Source organism: Lolium rigidum, chromosome 1 (genome assembly GCF_022539505.1).
Source record: "Lolium rigidum isolate FL_2022 chromosome 1, APGP_CSIRO_Lrig_0.1, whole genome shotgun sequence".
Lineage (NCBI taxonomy): Eukaryota > Viridiplantae > Streptophyta > Magnoliopsida > Poales > Poaceae > Lolium > Lolium rigidum.
In genome coordinates this window covers 244491418-244509687 of record NC_061508.1, presented here as the reverse complement: position 1 = coordinate 244509687, position 18270 = coordinate 244491418, and the positions used below count along the sequence as shown (strand labels likewise).

Genomic DNA, 18270 nt, shown 5'->3' with positions numbered 1-18270 from the left:
AGGGTTTCAGACCAAATTTGAGATGGAGGTGGGGCCAGCGCTGCACCTTTAGTACCGGTTCGTATATAGAACCGGTATTAAAGGGTCTTCAGCCTTTTTTTGCTCCCCACGCACCCTCCACCCCCTCGGTGGATCGCCTTTTTTGCTTTGTAAAATAAAAATAAAATGATAGAAAATTCAAAAAATAAAATCTTTCGAGATTCTTGTATGTTATGCAACCTACTATTCGGCGAAATTAAGAAATTTGAAATTTGACTTTTTTTGCAAAAAAAGTTTGAAAAATGGTCAAACAGCTTTCGTTGTTGCATACGATATCGGAAAAAAACGTATAATATATCAAAATCATCGTGGGAAAAAGTTACATCCGATAAAAACTTCATTAAGTTGACCGTGTAAATATGGATTTGGCTTAAGTCAAACTTCATTAAGTTTGACCAAGTCCCTAAAAATTGTGGCAATATTTATTGCACTAAATTAATATTGCTACATTCATCAAAACATTTAGTGTAATAGTATAGTAATTTGATGTCACTTGTATTGCTATTTTTGTGTAAAATGTTAGTCAAATTTAAAAATGGTTGACTTTCAAAAAAAAGTACACTTATTCGCGGATGGAGGGAGTATACCAAATTATATGGATTAAGGATGTATAAATGGTATCTGTGCATTTATTTTTCAAATGTCTTCATTTTCGCATATATTTATACAATTTTTCTAGACATTATAATTTAAAAGTCATAGTCAGACTTGTAAGTTGTTGACCACCGAAATTTAAGGGGGGCATATATTTTGGAACCGAAGGAGTAGTAGTTTGCATTTATTCAGGACCTTACAATGTATAACAATTATATTAAATTACAGTCGGGTCTAGTGGTTAGCTCGAGCAGGAGTTTAGCTCGACGGCATGTAACCCCGGTTCTAGTTTGGTGTTAATTGTGTTTGAGGCTCATAGCTCCTTCTATGAAAATATGCCCTGGGCGACTAGTGCGCATGTGTCTTGTTTTTTTTTTTTTGCCTCCTAGTGAACATTTTGCCAATGTTTAACATATTCTATCAGGGTTTACCCGGTTAGCTAATTTTTAGATTCTCAAAATTCCAAATGAAAATATGAAAGCAGGACCATTTTAGTTTTCACCAGAAATTCAGGATTTTATATATTTTTTTATTTTTTAAAATTTAAATTAATAATTCCTTCATGCATAAAGATTACTATTACTTAACGATAACGGTTAGTACATTTTTAGATTTAAAAATATTCAAGTTTTAGATTTTGCAAAAAAAAAATATATTTAAAAAGTAAAAAAAATTAAAAATTTATTGTTTATTTATTTATTCAATATTATTTTTACATCTTTACTTTTGTTTATTAAAATAGTCATGTGGAATTCAAACAATAAAGAAGTGTGATATCGTGACCAACATGTTAATAGGACTGATATGATACTACTATCATTAATATGCGCGCGAAGCACTTGGAAGTGAGATGGGAAGGAACTCGAAAGTTAAGCGTGCTAGTGCGGGAGTAGTGGGAGGATGGGTGATCGAGCGAAAAGTTTGACCACGAGTAAGTAATTTGACTAGAGATAAGTGTAGTTAGAGACTAAACTTGTCAAATAACTAAAATATTAGAAATTCTAAAAATAGATAAAAAGAGGGAGTGGAAAATAATTTGAAAAAATAGATAAAAAGAGGGAGTGAAAAATAGATAAAAAAAATTGATATAAAAAATGGCACCGGTACCCTTTAGTACCGGTTCGTGTTACGAACCGGTACCAAAGGTCTCCAGCCCCGCGGGCTCCTCCGTGCCCACGTGGAGGCACCTTTAGTAGCGGTTCGTAAGAAACCGGTACCAAAGAGGCTCTGAAACCGGTACTATAGGGAGGTTTTTCTACTAGTGATCCTAGAATTTAACTAATAATTATCCCTAATCAAAATCCATTTCCTTTCTAGACCCCACATGCAATCTATAAATAGACACTAGATAAATAGAAACTGACAAAACTACCCTTCCCTTAATTGTAAGCATCTTTTTCCTCCAACCAGTTAGTTTTAATCTTTTTTTCCATGCTTCCACGGGCAGAGTTTTTCTTTCCAATCTTCTCTTCAGTTGACCTCCAATCAGTTAGTTTTAATCTTTTCCCCCTGCCATGGGTAGAGTTTTTCTTTCCAGTATTCTCTCTCTAGGACACCCTTCATGGAAAGCTCGCCAGCATTGCAGGTACGTGAAGACTTCTTCAATAGCAGCTGACATTTTCTCATATCATGGTCATGTAAAATACGGAGTACGTGTCATTTCTCCCGTACCTTCTATCAACTCGAAGCAATTAAAAGTTAGGCACCTTCTTAATTAATTAGGCGAGAACTGTATGACGGTGTTGCACATGTGGTTAGCTACACAACCTTGGTCCAAAATAATATAATGCATAAGCAACAATCATCCACCTACTTAACAATTATTTACATAAGACAGTATATGTATGACTGTTGTGGCACACGTGGTTAGCAACCCGAACCTTGATTAAGAAAGAAACAATATTATGTATGTCAAGTTAGGGTCAATGATGTCATGTGCTTACTTTCTCTATCACTTTGTTTAGCGTGTAATCTTCATGCTTTAGGAGAATGATCGTCTCCACAATTTTACTATAGATCGACTGAATAAACGAAGTCGTCGGGTCATCCATGCAATGCCTCCAAAGCGATTGGGGAATGTTTCTAGAGGCCAAACCTTGGAAGAAATCATCGGAAAGGAAATTGCGCCGCCCAACAATTCGGGAGAAATGTGAAAATAATTAGCGCCGGAAGCATCTCCGAACCTACGGCTCCAGCGACAGATTCTTACATCAGCCGTCGTTCATGGTCGATCAGTAGGTAGCCAACAAAAAACCGGTGGCGTGACTAGGCTGTAGCTAGCCAGTATCACACTCTCACTTCTGACGCAGCCACGTACATACGATGCGACGATGATTAATTTTTCACAGATTGACGAGTAGAAAGAAGTAGTGTATTTTTTTCTGCTTGCCAATCTGTCACACCTTGCGCTCGGAAATCGAGCGATAGAGTATATAGGTTGGGGATCGATACCTATTGCTTCGGCTGAACGCACAGTACACCCCACGATTAATTTTTCTTTCTTTTCTGAAAATTATCCAGATTTTCACGTATAGACGACCTAGTGTATAGTCTAGACTAAAGCCAAGTAAATGACAATTTAAATTTCTAGATGTATATATACCGCCCCCTACCCTCCGCAGAGTTAGTGGTATATATTCACAGAGAGAGAGAGAAAGAAAGGGAGCCAGAGTTGCAGCTCCGACAACTCTGCTCTGGGTGTAGAGCGGCAGTCTTGGTCGTCGTCGTCGCCAGCCGCCCCCTCCCTCACACTAGGGCGCGCTGACGCCTGGTCTCTCAACTCAAAGATGAAGAGCAGCTTGATCCCTGCGCCCGACGAGGAGGAAGCGGCGGCCTTGGTGCCGCCTCCGGCAGCCGGCGCGGCCCCGTGCAAGGTCGTCGACGACGACAACGCTGCTCTGGGCGTAGAGTGGCAGTCTTCGTCGTCGTCGTCGTCGCCAGGCGGCGCAAAGAAAGCGTGGTGGTGGACGGCGCTTCTGTCGCCGACGAGGGGCGCCGTCGGGATGGTGATCGGCGGCCTCGTGGTGCTCGCGCTGCTCGTCGGCACCACATGGATCGACCTGGACGCTGTAAGTATACGCGCATGTGCATGCCATTTTTTTTTCTCTCCTTTCGACCGAGTTATCTTTGCAACCGCGCGTGTTCTTACGATCTTAGGCTGCATCACAATTCGATCACAACCAGCTAGACAAATCATAACGCGAATCAACGTAGTGAATGTATAGCATTTATTTCCTTCAATCGTGTTATTGTGCCATGGTGTATCACAATTCACAACCACCTAGGATTGTTAACACGAACTAAGCGCTACGTAGCGATAATATGGTATTCATTAGGCCAAATTAACGCAAGGGAAATGGAAAAGCATCAGATAATATAGCCGTAGGATAAGCTTGGTCCGTCCCGTCCTAAAACATAAGACACAATTATTCCGCATATTTTTTGTTGTACAACTTCAACCACTAGTATATACCCAAGTTATATGGATTCCAAATGTATAAATGTTACTCCCTCCATACCGGTTCAAATGACAATTACGCATCTCGACAAAAAAGTTTGACTACAGATTTAGTCAAGAAAATACAAGATATATGTCACACAAATTATACCATTAGATTCATATTCAAAAGAAGTTTCCAATAGTATAATTTTTGTGATATATATCTTATATTTTGTTGACCAAATTTGTAGTCAAACTTTTTTCTCGAATTGTGTAATTGCCCTGTAAACCGGTATGGTGCGAGTATCATTACATTTGTCTTGCAAATCTCTTTTACTATATCATATACATATTTATACAATTTCTATGAGCATGTTATAAATACAAATCATTGTCAAAGTTACAACTTTTTACTTAACGAAATTTAAGGACGTCCATATTATATTTCGGGATGGAAGGGGTACTATTGTATCTGGTGGCGGTCCCATTCCAAAGTCAAGTATAGTGACCAATGCCCGTTGAGCTTTCTAGCGTTCTCTAGCTAGCTGCTCCTTCGAACGCTACCTCGTTGGACCAATGACGACAAGCCAGCAACGCTACGATCCAAGGATATATATGTAGACTTCTATCTTGGACTTTTGAACGAAGAAAACCAGATCATGCATTGTAGAAAAAGAGACGAGAAAAACGAACTATGTACGTGCTCCACGGAAACATCAGCTTCAGTGTAGCTATCTAGATCGCTGACGAAGTCGGCGATAAGAGCATCCCCACTCGTTGGCGCTCCCCACGTCCAAATCCGGCGAAATTTTCGTCCGGATTGGATGAAGATTTGGCGTGGGGAGCGCCGAAGTTCCAGCCGTCCCCCCGGCAGGAAACCCCCAACCTCGACCATTTGACATATTTCAAACAAATTCAACATAAAATTTAACAAGTTCGGCAAACAAGAGGACGAGAATTGCTGAAACAAATTCGGCGATAACGGTACAATGTTTAACAAGTGCTGAAACAAATGAAGCACACAATTTCACAATTTTTCAAACAAATTAAGACAGACTAGTTGGCGTCGGCGTTGGCGTTGCCTCGGAACCTCCATATGTGCTCCACCGAGATCATCTTGCAGCAGGCTGGTGCATTGTAGAGTCTCGAATCTCCTGGCGCATAGCAATGAAGGCGGCCCATGATGGAGGCACCTGGTGATTAGGCTGTGCAAGAGGACCCTCTCTCTCATATGGTGCTTCTTGCTCAGTCAGAGGAACCGGATGCTTTCGCTCATCTTCAATAATCATGTTGTGTAGGCACACACAGCAGTTCATCACCTCCCACATCTGATCTTTGGACCAAGTCATAGCGGGGAACCGGACGACAGCAAATCTCTGCTGTAGGACACCAAATGCTCGCTCGACGTCTTTTCGGCAAGCTTCTTGTTTCTTGACAAACTCGCAAAGTTTGGGGGTGCTAGGGTTGGAGATCGTCTTCACAAATGTTGCCCACTTTGGATAGATACCGTCTGCAAGGTAGTATCCTTTGTTGTAGTGCCGACCATTGATCACATAGTCCACCGGGGAGCATGACCCTCAACAAGCTTGGAAAAGACCGGGGAGCAGTTTAGGACGTTGATGTCATTGTTGGATCCAGGCATACCAAAGAAAGAGTGCCAAATCCAAAGATCATGGGTAGCCACTGCTTCAAGTATCACGGTGCAGCCTTTTTGTGACCCTTGTACATTCCCTGCCACGCAAACGGACAGTTCTTCCATTGCCAATGCATGCAGTCAATGCTTCCAAGCATCCACTGGAAAACCTCTAGCTTCATTTGTTGCAAGGATCCTCCGAGTGTCTTCGACAGTGGGTGATCTCAAGTAATAGTCCCCGAACACTGCTATGACGGCCCTGCAGAACCGGTAGAAACAATCAAGGGCGGTGGACTCCGCCATCCGAAGATAGTCATCTGCAGTATCACCGGGAGCTCCATACGCCAGCATCCTCATAGCCACTGTGCACTTCTGCAGTGACGAAAATCCAACCAAACCAGTGCAATCCGCCTTGCATCTGAAGTAGGGATCAAAGTGGCGGATGGCATACACAATTTCCAGAAATAGCTTTCTGCTCATCCTGAAACGACGCCGGAAAACACTCTCACCGTGCAATGGATTGTCGGCGAAGTAGTCGGCGTACAACATGCAGTAGCCCTCCATTCGCTGTCTCGGCTTGCACTTCCGGCGACCTCGTGCCGACCCACCACGCCGACGTGTTGCCAGTCCGGCGTACATGCTTGCCAAGCAACCAAGGATCATCATGTGCTCCTCGTCTTGGGCGGCTGCTGCCATCTCTTCTTGCATAAGCTCGACGAACATCTGCTCCTCCTCTTCGTCCGAGTCCATGGCCGGCGAGGCAAATGGACGAACACCTGACGGGCGTGGTCGAGGCAACCCGAGCCGCGAGCGACGACGAGCAAGCAGGCCGGAAAACAGGCCGGCGGAAGAGCAGCCAGATAGACCGTCGTCCAAACACGGCGGAATATAGGCAGGTGGGGAAGGAGTGGCGGCGCAATCTGGGCAACAAGCCGGCGGGGTGGTGCCGGCGGCGAGAGAGATACGAGGGGTGGGGGAGATTTTGAGCGACGTGGCGGTGGGGTTCGTGCGTCGAGTCACCGACAGATCGGGCCCTTCCCCGCTTTTCACTCGTCCGGAGTCCCCGAGAGCTCCCCGGGGGGCCGGGGGGTGCGTGGGATCGCCGGATGGATTTAGGCCCAAATCCGGACGAAAACGAGGAACCGGGGGCGCGACTGGGCCGAATTTCGCCGTCCGGATGGAAAAAACGCTCGCCGGGGGCCTCCTCGGGGGGACGAGTGGAGATGCTCTAATACGTACGTGTCTCGTCGTGTTAATTCATGAGGAATGTGCTTCACGGGATACACACGCTCAGCGTCCTTCTTGACTCAGGACTCAGGATGCTCGTCTCTGTGCCATTTTCGCAACCAGCAGTAGCTAGCTTGCCTTTTGTCAACAAGATACATGGAAATTCTTGCAACTAATTAACCATCCATACGTATGGAAACTGAACAAAATATCCTGGAGAATCATCACTAGAAAGATATTGCCCTTTCTACAGGTTAGGGAAGGGCAAGTCCCTGCTAGACACGTGGAGATATTCGGATTGAATGAGCCGTGCGGGAGGAGACACTGCCTGGTTTTGTAGGGTGTGGTAGACTGACAAATAATTGAAACGAAAATGATTTCTAAATAGAGAACTAAATTATGAACCATTTTGATCTTTGCACTTTTAACGTAATTCTATAGTGGACTTTTTTTTGCGCCGTAATTGTCCTGGTTGTGCACCATAGGTGTTCATGTCTCAGTAATTATCTATTGGATGTGCCCACAACAAAGTGAAACAGTGCAAGTGGTATTTTTTTTTTTGCGAAACACAGTAGTGGAAGATTGAGTCTTAACAAAGTGATGCGGCGGATTTTGAGATTGACGAAGTCATCACATGTGTAGTCTTCTACCGATGAGAACATCGCCTCAAGAATATATGGTGAGACATCAAAGTATCAAACCTGAGGTTTAATCCCTGGTGGGTTGGAGGTACCACTACTCTTCTAACCATCGAACCATAGGTTGCAGTTCAAGTGGCAATTGACACACCAAATATTGTATAAACACACTTTGTTTTAATCTATTCATTTTTTTTTGCCAAAATGTGAACATAACAATCTTTTAAAAATAGAACAAAAATAAGGAAACAAGCGTATCTAGACCTAGAGACACCAAGACTCAAGAACTTGTCCAATCACCCTTCTAGGTCTTAGAGAATCTCCAACAGAGGCTGTAAACTGGGCGTGCGCTAAAAAAATTGTCAATATACAGCGCCAAACGCGTTTTTGCGTCCTCCAGCAGACGCTGCAAAATAGGTCGCGCTGTAAATATTTTAGTGCGCGCGGTAGTTTGCACTATCCAAAGCGGTGATGCGTCGGCCGGCGCGCACTGTAAACTGGCTTCTCCACCGCGGAAAGAAAACAGACGCTAAAAGCCAAGCCGATGCGCCATGCACGCCCCGCCCGAGCTCCGCCTCGCCCGATGCGCCATGGCCTGCCCCGCCCGACCTCCCCATGGCTGACGCGCCCGACCTTCCCCATCTCCCGCCGCGCCAGGGCCGCGGCGCCATGGTAGCCCCGCCCGACCTCCCCCCATCTCCCGCTGCACCATCTCCCGCCGCGCACGACCTCCCCCATCTCCCGCTGCCCCAGGGCCTCCGTGCCCGACCTCCACCTCCCGCCGCGCCAGGGCCGCCCCGCCCGACTTCCCCAATGTCCCGCCGCGCCATGGCCACGGGCTGCAGCTGTTCTTCACGCGGGGACACAACGGGCTGCACCTGGAGAGCCACGGGATGAACACGGGGACGAGCTGCTTCTGCTGGCCGGAGTTCCAACGCCTCACCGGAGCAAGCTCGTCGGAGCTGCCTCGCCGGAGTCGATTTTTAGTTGATTTAGTTGATTTAGTTGAATTTTTTTTGGATTTATTTGTGGCATGTTTGATCTTTTTTGTTGTATGTATGTAGAAGAAACTTTTTTGTGGAGCTCTATTTTACAGCCACTGGTGAAGGGCTGGTTTTTGGCTTGTTGGTTGCGCTGTAAAATAGAGCCTCCGGCGAAGCTCGCGTGGCACCGCACACTATATCTAGATCGAGCGCGCTGGAAACGACTTTTACAGCGCCAAATTTTAGAGCCTCTGTTGGAGATGCTCTTAGCAAACAAAACAAAATTAAGCTCCGTAAATATTAATAAAATTATGCATATTCATATTGAGTTAATATATAGTTACCATGATTTTTTTTGTCAAACATCATGACCATTTGCTAAAAAAAATCAACAAATGAAAAAATGAGACTCACCCCTGCCCAAATTGCGAACCAATTAATTCACAACCGAATATGGTTTTGTGAACTCACTGACCAAATATTAAAAGTCGATGTAGCCAGGTTCTAAAAATCCGCTCTCAAGAGAAACGGGAAAAATCCACTGAAAACCAGCCTCCCTCCTAGCGACGCGACGTCAGCGCGAGAGCCCTCATTTCCCCGAGTTCCTCCCAAATACTCCATTGTTTTGACCCTTTGATCGAGCCGGGACTTGGCCGGTGTGCCAGCGCTGAGAACGATACGCTGACCGATGTTTCCATGTGTTAGACATTGTATTGTAGCTGTATATGTGTATCCATACCTAATTGGTATTGGACTTGTATTGTACCTTTGTGTACTCCTATATATATATGAGATAGGCCACCCCTAGAGGGTTGTGCCGGTTCCCCCTAACCCTATTGTCTTACATGGTATCACGACCATCTCGATCCTAAACCTAGATCGCCGCCGCCGCTGCTCTCTCTCGCAGCCGCCGCCGCGCATCTCCCTCGCTTCCGCATCATCGTCGCCGGCGCCATGACTACGAGCGCCACGTCTGGCCTCTCCTCTTCCGGGTATCTCCCGGCCTCCTTGGCGGCCCTTCTCAACCGGCCACTCGACATGGCCGCGGCCGCCACCATGTCCCAGGAGGGGACTCTCAGCGTGGGCTCCCTCTTCGTGCACCCACCATCGGCCTCGCCGGTCTCTACTCGCGACGCAGCTCCGGATCGCCTCCGCGCCTGCCTCCAGCTCCACGGCTGCTGTGACCGCCCCGGTTTCTGTGCCGGCCACGCCTCCGGCGCCTGCGCCGGCCGCCCCTGGCCCTGTGGTGCAGCCCGTGGTGCAGCCCGTGGTGCTTCCGGCTGCTGCACCGGATGCGTTCGCCACGCTGCCGCCGCCTTACCACTTCGGCAACCACATCACCATCAAACTAACGCCCGACAACTATATCTTTTGGCGTGCGCAGGTGCTTCCTCTTCTTCGGAGCCATTACCTGATGGGCTATGTTGATGGTACCTTGCCCTGTCCTCCTGCGCTCATCGACGGTGTGCAAGGGCCGGTGGTGAACCCGGCTCATCGTGTGTGGACGGCACAGGATCAAGCAAACCTGTCCTCCATACAGGGGTCTCTCTCCCCGACGGTCGCCGGCATGGTTGTCTTCGCCACCACTTCCTGTGAAGCATGGAAGACGCTGGAGTCGAGCTTCTCGGCTCAATCCCAAGCACGTGCCAACTCTCTCCGCCGTGAGCTCGGTGAGTGCGAGAAGCTGGACATGAGCGCCAAGGACTACTACAACAAGGTGCGCGGGCTTGCCGACACGCTCGCGTCTATCGGCCAGCCCCTCTCCGACTACGAGTTCAACTCGTATGTTGTCAATGGGCTCGATGAGGAGTACGACGGGCTAGTTGAGGTGATGGAAGACCGCACCACGCCCATGCCGCCTCACATGCTCTATGCGAAGCTCCTCCGCACCGAGCAGCGTGTTGAGGCGCGCCCCGCCGTCGCAGCGGCGGCGCTCACTCCGACCTCTCGGCTCACATCGCGCGAAAGGTGGTGCGCGCAACGCGCCGCCTTCCTCCCAGGGCAAGTCCCCTGCCTCCGCACCTCCGGCCCCTGCCTCATCCCCGGCCTATGGTGGTGGGCGTCCTCAGCGCACTTGCCAGCTGTGTGGCCGTGACGGTCATATTGCCTCCAAGTGCCATCGGCGTTTCCAGCGCAGCTTCCTCGGCCTTGGCAACGATGGCCGGGACACGCGCAACAATGCGCGCCAGGCCGCTATGGCTGATCGGCCTTCGCCCCAGGGTCAGCAAGGTCAGACACAGTCCTACTCCGTCGATCCCGCGTGGTACATGGACACTGGGGCCACGGATCACCTGACTAGCGAGCTCAACAAGCTGCATACTCGCGACGCCTATCATGGTTCTGACAAGGTTCACACCGCAAACGGAGCAGGTATGCACATCTCCCATATTGGTCAAGCTTCTCTCCTCACTAGTCATCCATCTAGACAACTCTATCTTAAAGATGTTCTTCGTGTTCCAGCTGTCACACGCAATTTGCTATCGGTTCCTAGGCTCACTCATGATAATAATGTTTTTTGTGAGTTTCACCCGTTTGATCTTTTTGTTAAGGATCGAGCCACGAGGGACGTTCTTCTTAGCGGGCAGCTGTGTCATGGCCTCTATCGCGTGGATCCTCCGGGTGCCCCTCAGGTGTTCAGTGGAGTTCGCGTCTCGTCGTCGCAGTGGCATGCTCGTCTTGGTCATCCTGCCACTCCCATTGTTCGTCATGTCTTGAGTCGTTATGAGTTGCCTAGTTTGTCTAGTAAACAAGATTTAGCAGTGTGTGATGCCTGTCAACAGGGCAAGAGTCATCAGCTTTCGTTTTCTGATTCTACTCGAGAAGTTAAGAGTCCTTTAGAACTTGTGTTTACGGATGTATGGGGTCCTGCTCAAACCTCTCGTTAGTGGACACACATATTATGTCAGTTTCATCGATGCTTATAGTCGTTTTACATGGCTTTATCTTATTAAGCGCAAATCTGATGTGTTTAGTATTTTTACTCAATTTCAAAAGCATGTTGAACGTCTTCTCAAGCACAAAATTATTCATGTTCAGTCAGATTGGGGGGGCGAGTATCGCAACCTCAACTCTTTCTTTCAGGAGCTTGGGATTTCTCATCGTCTATCATGCCCTCATACTCATCAACAGAATGGCTCAGTTGAGCGTAAGCATCGACACATAGTTGAAACTGGTCTTACTCTTTTGGCACATGCATCTCTTCCTTTTCGTTTTTGGAGTGATGCTTTTTCCACTGCTTGTTTTCTCATCAACCGTACTCCCACTCGTGTGTTATCTATGAAAACTCCGCTTGAACTTCTCCTTAATGAAAAGCCCGACTATACCTTTTTCAAGGTTTTTGGTTGTGCGTGTTGGCCACATTTGCGCCCCTACAACAAACGTAAGTTGGAGTTTCGATCTAAAAAATGTGTGTTCCTTGGATATAGTGCTCTTCATAAAGGGTACAAGTGTCTCCATGTTCCCACAAATCGTGTCTACATATCTAGGGATGTAGTCTTTGATGAGAATTCTTTTCCTTTTTCGAGCCTCCCAGTGTCCACTACAGCACCCCCATCATTACATTCCTCCTCCACCACTCGCTGACCAATTTGGTGATGTTGCATACTCTCCTATGTTGTTACCTAATCATGGTGCAGGTATTGGTCGTGGAGCTCGCTTGGAATTACTTGATGAAGTGCCATCACCGTCGCCTGCTCCTATACAGCTCTCGTCGATGGGCGATGCCTCTTCTCCACCTGCTGATCCCGCTAGCATCGTACCTGCTGATGCTGCTCCCCTGGCCACGCCTCCCGCCTCGCCTCACGTCGATCATCCCGACGTGCATGGCCTCGGGGACCGTGTCCATGCACAAGCCCACGTGGCTCCGGCGCCTGCGTCGCCTCCGTCGCCATCGCCCGCCCCTGCGTCCCCGCGTGGCCACGATGGGCCGCTCCTCGGGTCGCCTCGCGGCCTGCTTCGTCGCCCTCTTCACCGACCCGGGCGTCTCCGGCCATGTCTCCATCGCCCGGTCCGTCGCCGTCGCCCGGTCCGTCGCCGTCGCCCGGTACTACTCCAGCTTCTACGGCACCGACTGCTGCTCCTCTACGGCCTCATACGCGCGATCGCGGTGGTATCTTCCGTCCCAAAGAGCGCACAGATGGGACTGTTGCTTGGTATGCTGCTTGTATGACTGCTGCCCTTGCTGATCCGACAGCTGAGCCCCGCACATATCAGGCTGCTATGAGTATTCCACATTGGAGAGAGGCCATGGAGCAAGAATATCGGGCCTTGCTTCGCAATGAGACCTGGACACTTGTCTCTCCGCCGCCTCGTGTTAATATTATTGATTCCAAATGGGTGTTCAAGGTCAAGAAGCACTCTGATGGGACCATTGAGCGCTACAAGGCACGTCTTGTCGCTCGCGGTTTTCGGCAACGGTTTGGTCTTGACTATGAAGATACCTTCAGCCCTGTGGTCAAGCCTACTACTATACGCCCGCTCGTCGCTTGCTTGTTACTCGAGGTTGGTCTCTTCGGCAGCTTGATGTGCAGAACGCTTTTCTCCATGGCTTACTCGAGGAAGAGGTCTATATGCGGCAGCCTCCAGGTTTTGTTGATCCTGATCATCCCACGCATATCTGTCGTCTCACCAAGGCTCTCTATGGTCTGAAGCAAGCGCCTCGTGCTTGGCATGCTCGCCTTGGTTCAGCTCTTCGTGCTCATGGATTTGTGCCCTCTACAGCTGATTCCTCTCTGTTTCTCCTACAGACGCCCAAGGTTACTATGTACTTCTTGGTCTATGTAGATGATATTATTCTGATCAGCTCGTCGGCCTTGGCTTCCGATGCTCTCATTGCGTCACTTGGGAAGGACTTTGCTGTCAAAGACCTCGGTGCTCTTCACTATTTTCTTGGCTTGGAGGTGGCTCGGTGTGCTTCGGTTTGGTCATGACTCGGAAGAAGTACTCCTTGGACATTTTGCGTCGTGTTGGCATGCTCAAATGCAAGCCCACGGCCACGCCCATGTCCTCCACCGATAAGATTACTGCAGCTGATGGTGTTCTCCTCACTTCGATGAGGCCACTGAGTATAGAAGCATTGTTGGAGGGCTTCGATGCACGACCATCACTCGACCGGATATTTCCTATGCTGTCAACAGAGTTTGTCAGTATCTTCATACACCACGAGACACTCATTGGGCTGTCGTTAAGCGCATACTTCGCTATGTACAGTCTACCTTGTCTCATGGTCTTCACATATGGCCAAACCCCTCTGGGGTGCTCTCGGCCTATTCAGATGCGGATTGGGTTGGTAGTCCAGATGACAGGCGATCCACGGGGGGCTATGTTGTGTTCTTTGGTTCCAATTTGATCGCCTGGAGTGCTCGGAAGCAAGCCACTGTGTCTCGTAGTAGTACAGAGGCTGAATACAAAGCTGTTGCCAATGCCACTGCTGAGCTCATATGGGTACAGTCTTTGCTTCGCGAGTTGCGGATTTCTCAGCCACAGTCTCCGGTCCTTTGGTGTGATAATATCGGTGCTACATATCTTTCAGCCAACCCGGTGTTTCATGCTAGAACTAAACACATTGAAGTGGATTATCATTTTGTGCGGGAACGTGTTGCACGAAGACAGCTACAAATCAAGTTCATATCTTCTAAAGATCAACTTGCAGATATCTTCACAAAGCCATTGCCTCTCCCACAGTTTGAGGCTTGCAGGCGCAATCTTACCCTTTTAGATTCTTTACAAAGTGGCTAAGATTGAGGGAGGGTGTTAGACATTGTATTGTAGCTGTATATGTGTATCCATACCTAATTGGTATTGGACTTGTATTGTACCTTTGTGTACTCCTATATATATATGAGATAGGCCACCCCTAGAGGGTTGTGCCGGTTCCCCCTAACCCTATTGTCTTACACCATGGAGAAGCAGCGAGAGCTAGCGCCAAGTATGGAACGAAACGTACGAAGCCCGCTTCCTGCCCATGTACAGATCAGATCGGATTAGATTGGATTAGATTAGACGAGCCAATGTTCAATCAGGACGGAAGTGACGACCTGCACACTGAGGTGTCTAGTTTTCCTTTGCGGCGTGAGTTTTATTCTTAGTTAACTGATCATCTGCTTGCGTAATATCATGTCGGCCAAGAATCGGTAGACAAGTATGTGGAGTTGTTCATGCGTGGCCGTGCCAAATCTTCTTTGTTCCGACGACATTTCGAACATCAGCTGATGGTTAAAGTCGTCGTTTAGTGTTTGCGACATATGGAAAAGGCCATCTCGGAATAAAAAATCAGTTCGATCATAAGTTAGCTAGCATGGACCTCATCCAGAAATTCTCTTGCAGGTTCATTAGCTAGATTTGCACGGTTCTAATTTCTATAACTGTACCCTAAAAATTAAATATCCTGCCCATTCGTGGAAACTTGACAAAATACTCCATTTGTTTTGACTTTCTGCTATCCGAGAGATGGCCGTGTCATGGTGCGCGAGCTAGGTGAGAGCGATATGTACTGACCAATCAATGGGAGTTTCACTTAGTATAGGGATCTGTACGTGAACGTTTTAATGATCAATAAGGACGCTATCTTGCCGCAAAGAAAGGAAATAATTTTTTTAGGAGTGATCAATAATGCAGTATCATATAAGGTTGGTCGTAGCCGGGTGTAACTTAGAGTAGTAACATGTGTCATGTTACTAGTCTAAGTTACTACCTCCATAGTGGATAGTAACTTATATGTGATTTCATGCATTGTGTCATTTGTTATGTTGTAGCTCATCTTAACTTGGGTTTTGTGATGTTATGGTAACATAGCTAGTTGCCACATTACTCTTTTTTTCATTTATTATCATGCCATGTCATCAAAATGTCTTGGGGGTGTATGATGTTACTACCTATGTTACTCACACTATGGGTAGTCTAACGGTAGCATGGTCTTCTTATATTTATTGATTTGTACAATCTCAAAGCAAAATTGTGTATAAGATCTGCTTGACATTTTTAGTCATACTTGCTATAATATCACTATGATCTTTGTCATTATCAATTATAGTACATATTACTTGATGCTAAAATATAGAGGTATGTAGACATATTTTAGTCGTAGATACATCTATTTTACCATCAAATAATTTGGATAGAAGGGAGTAGTAATACAATTTTTTGCATGCATGAAATGCGTGATACTACCTACGATACATCCGTTGTTTGTAAGGACTATAAAACGAAAACCTGACCCTATTAGAACGATGAGAGCAAGCAGACCAACAGAAGGGCACCGAGTGAGGATTAATTGGACTAGATGAGCTATCAGATCCTTAATGGAAGTGGAAGTGATCACAAGCACACCAACGTGTTTAATTTTGGATCGCAGTAGATGCACCAAAAATGTTCTGGCGTAATAAGTAGGTCATCTATGTGTGGCCATGCACATTACCCTTTTCACCGGTTTGGATTTTTGGTGCATTCAATTTGACAGCTACCTCTTTGTTGTGACATTTTTGGCCAATTGACGGTTATATCTGCTAGCTAAAGACGTTTGCACATTTTTTAACCCTTTACTGTGAGGCAAAAGCCCCATAGCCCAACTTTTATTAAAACGATTTACATACAGTTTATATACAAGCTAAGGCTAGAACCATGCAAAGAAGCAAAAGCTAATCTAAGCTATCAAGGCAAAGAAGAGATCCAAGTCAGTAGCTTCTCCTTGTGGTCAAGTTTCGGTCTATGAGCCTGCAATGTAGTATCATGAAGAAAGTGACCCTTCAAGGTAGCAAATCTAGGCCTGACATGCATGCTCAAAAATCTGTCCAGTTACCTTTCAAATATCCTAGCATAAGATGCTTGCACATTGCAAGATAAATAATGGCATGGTCAGAAGCAAGGCAAATACACATATCAAGCTAGTTGGTTGCATAGTTGCAAATGGATAAATTTTGCTCGTGTACATGAATTAGATTAAGCAAATGAAATAAATTATGCTCTTGTACACGAATTAGATTAAGCAAATGAATAAAGTTTACTTCTTACGATACTTGTACTACTAGTTATAATGTTTAATGCTGCTCTGTTTTGCTCTTGTACATGTGTCGTGGACGATCGATCAGTCCTTCCTGCCGGGCAAGGGCCGCGGCAGCATCAGCCGGCGTGGGCAACATCCTCCTCGCCGCCAACGCTCATCACCGCTCGTGCCCATACCATTCAGATGCGGCAATTCGTCCTCCACGCCACAATGCCGGCGCGGCATGCCACCACCGTCAGCAGCACCGTTCCCATCGCCCGAACAACCCACGGCGCCGCCACCGTCGTGCCCCGACTACTTCCGGTACATCCACTCGGACCTCGAGCGGTGGCGCGTCTCCGGGATCACGAGGGAGGCGGTGGAGCGCGCGCAGCCGAAGGCTGCGTTCCGGCTGACTGTGGTGTCCGGCCGCGCGTACGTGGAGACGTACCACCGCGTGTTCCAGACGCGGGACGTGTTCACGAAGTGGGGCATCCTGCAGCTGCTCGCCCGCTACCCCGGCCGCGTCCCGGACGTCGACGTCATGTTCAACCTGGAGGACATGCCGGAGTTCCGCGCCGCCGACTACCCGGACCCTGCCACCGCGCCGCCGCTCTTCCGGTACTGCAAGGACGGTGCCTCGCTCGAGGTCCTCTGGCCTGACTGGTCCTTCTGGGGCTGGTCCGAGGTGAACATCCGCCCGTGGGCGCCGCTCGTCGAGGAGGTCGGCGAGGAGAACACGCGCCTCCCGTGGCAGGACCGGGAGCCCTACGCGTTCTGGAAGGGGAACCCGTACGTGTCGGACGCGCGCCGCGACCTCTTCCGGTGCAACAACGACTCCGCCGCCGGCAAGGAGTGGAACGCGCGGCTGTTCAAGCAGGACTGGGACGCCGCCATCCGGAACGGGTTCAAGGACTCCAACCTGGCGAAGCAGTGCCGGTACAGGTACATGATCTACGTGCAGGGCCGGTCGTGGTCGGTGAGCGAGAAGTACATCCTCGCCTGCGACTCGCCTATGCTGGCCATCGACACGCCGTTCAGGGACTTCTTCTCCCGAGGGCTCGTCGCCGGCAAGCACTACTGGCCCATCGACCCCGCCAACAAGTGCCGCGCCGTCAAGTTCGCCGTCGACTGGGGGAACTCGCACCCGGCGCAGGCGAGGCGGATCGGCCAGGAGGGAAGCGGGTTCGCCAGGGAGGACATGAGCATGGACTACGTGTACGACTACATGCTGCACGTGCTCAAGCAGTACGCCGCCCTGCTCCGGTATACGCCCACCGTGCCGGAGAAGGCCGTGGAGCTCTGCCCCGAGTCCATGGCATGCCCCGCCCAAGGTCGGGACAGGGAGTTTATGATGCAATCCAGGGAGAGGTACGTCGCCACCTATGAGCCGTGCACGCTGCCGCCGCCGTTCACGGCCGAGGAGGTCACGAGGATGGCCGCCAGAGAAGAGGATGTGCGAAGGAAAGTAGCCAAGATGGAGGGGAGGTAGAAGCTCAAGCTAAATATTAGGTTCACTTTCAGTGGCTCACATTAGATTTCAGATTTTCATATAAATCTCAAAGTCCATATTATAGCAGTGCATGTGAGTTTGAGCCCAAGTTAGTGACAGCTCACTAGAGAGTGACAAGAGGTGGGAAGTTTAGTTCCACATGGAAAGTCGTGAAGAAGTTAGACCATCTTATAAGGTGGGTTGTTTCATCACTAGTAAGTGAGTGAGAATAGGAGTGGTACACATG

The 18270-nt window shown here is 48.3% G+C and overlaps 1 protein-coding gene across 1 annotated transcript; it reads left to right on the top strand.

The window, feature by feature from the left end:
* Positions 1 to 3629: 3629 nt before the first annotated feature.
* LOC124683429 (protein O-glucosyltransferase 1-like) lies at positions 3630 to 18023 on the top strand. The gene is made up of 2 exons (XM_047217940.1): positions 3630 to 3701; positions 16638 to 18023. Exons 1-2 carry the CDS (start codon positions 3636 to 3638, stop codon positions 18021 to 18023), a joined length of 1452 nt encoding a protein of 483 aa, XP_047073896.1. The 5' UTR covers positions 3630 to 3635.
* The last annotated feature ends 247 nt before the right edge of the window (positions 18024 to 18270 follow it).

Excerpts from the sequence above, each read along its gene's own strand:
- LOC124683429 (XM_047217940.1), top strand. The coding sequence starts at position 3,636 with ATGGTGATCGGCGGCCTCGTGGTGCTCGCGCTGCTCGTCGGCACCACA. Across the intron at positions 3,702-16,637 it reads CATGGATCGACCTGGACGCT|TCCTTCCTGCCGGGCAAGGG; the intron begins GTAAGTATACGC and ends ACGATCGATCAG.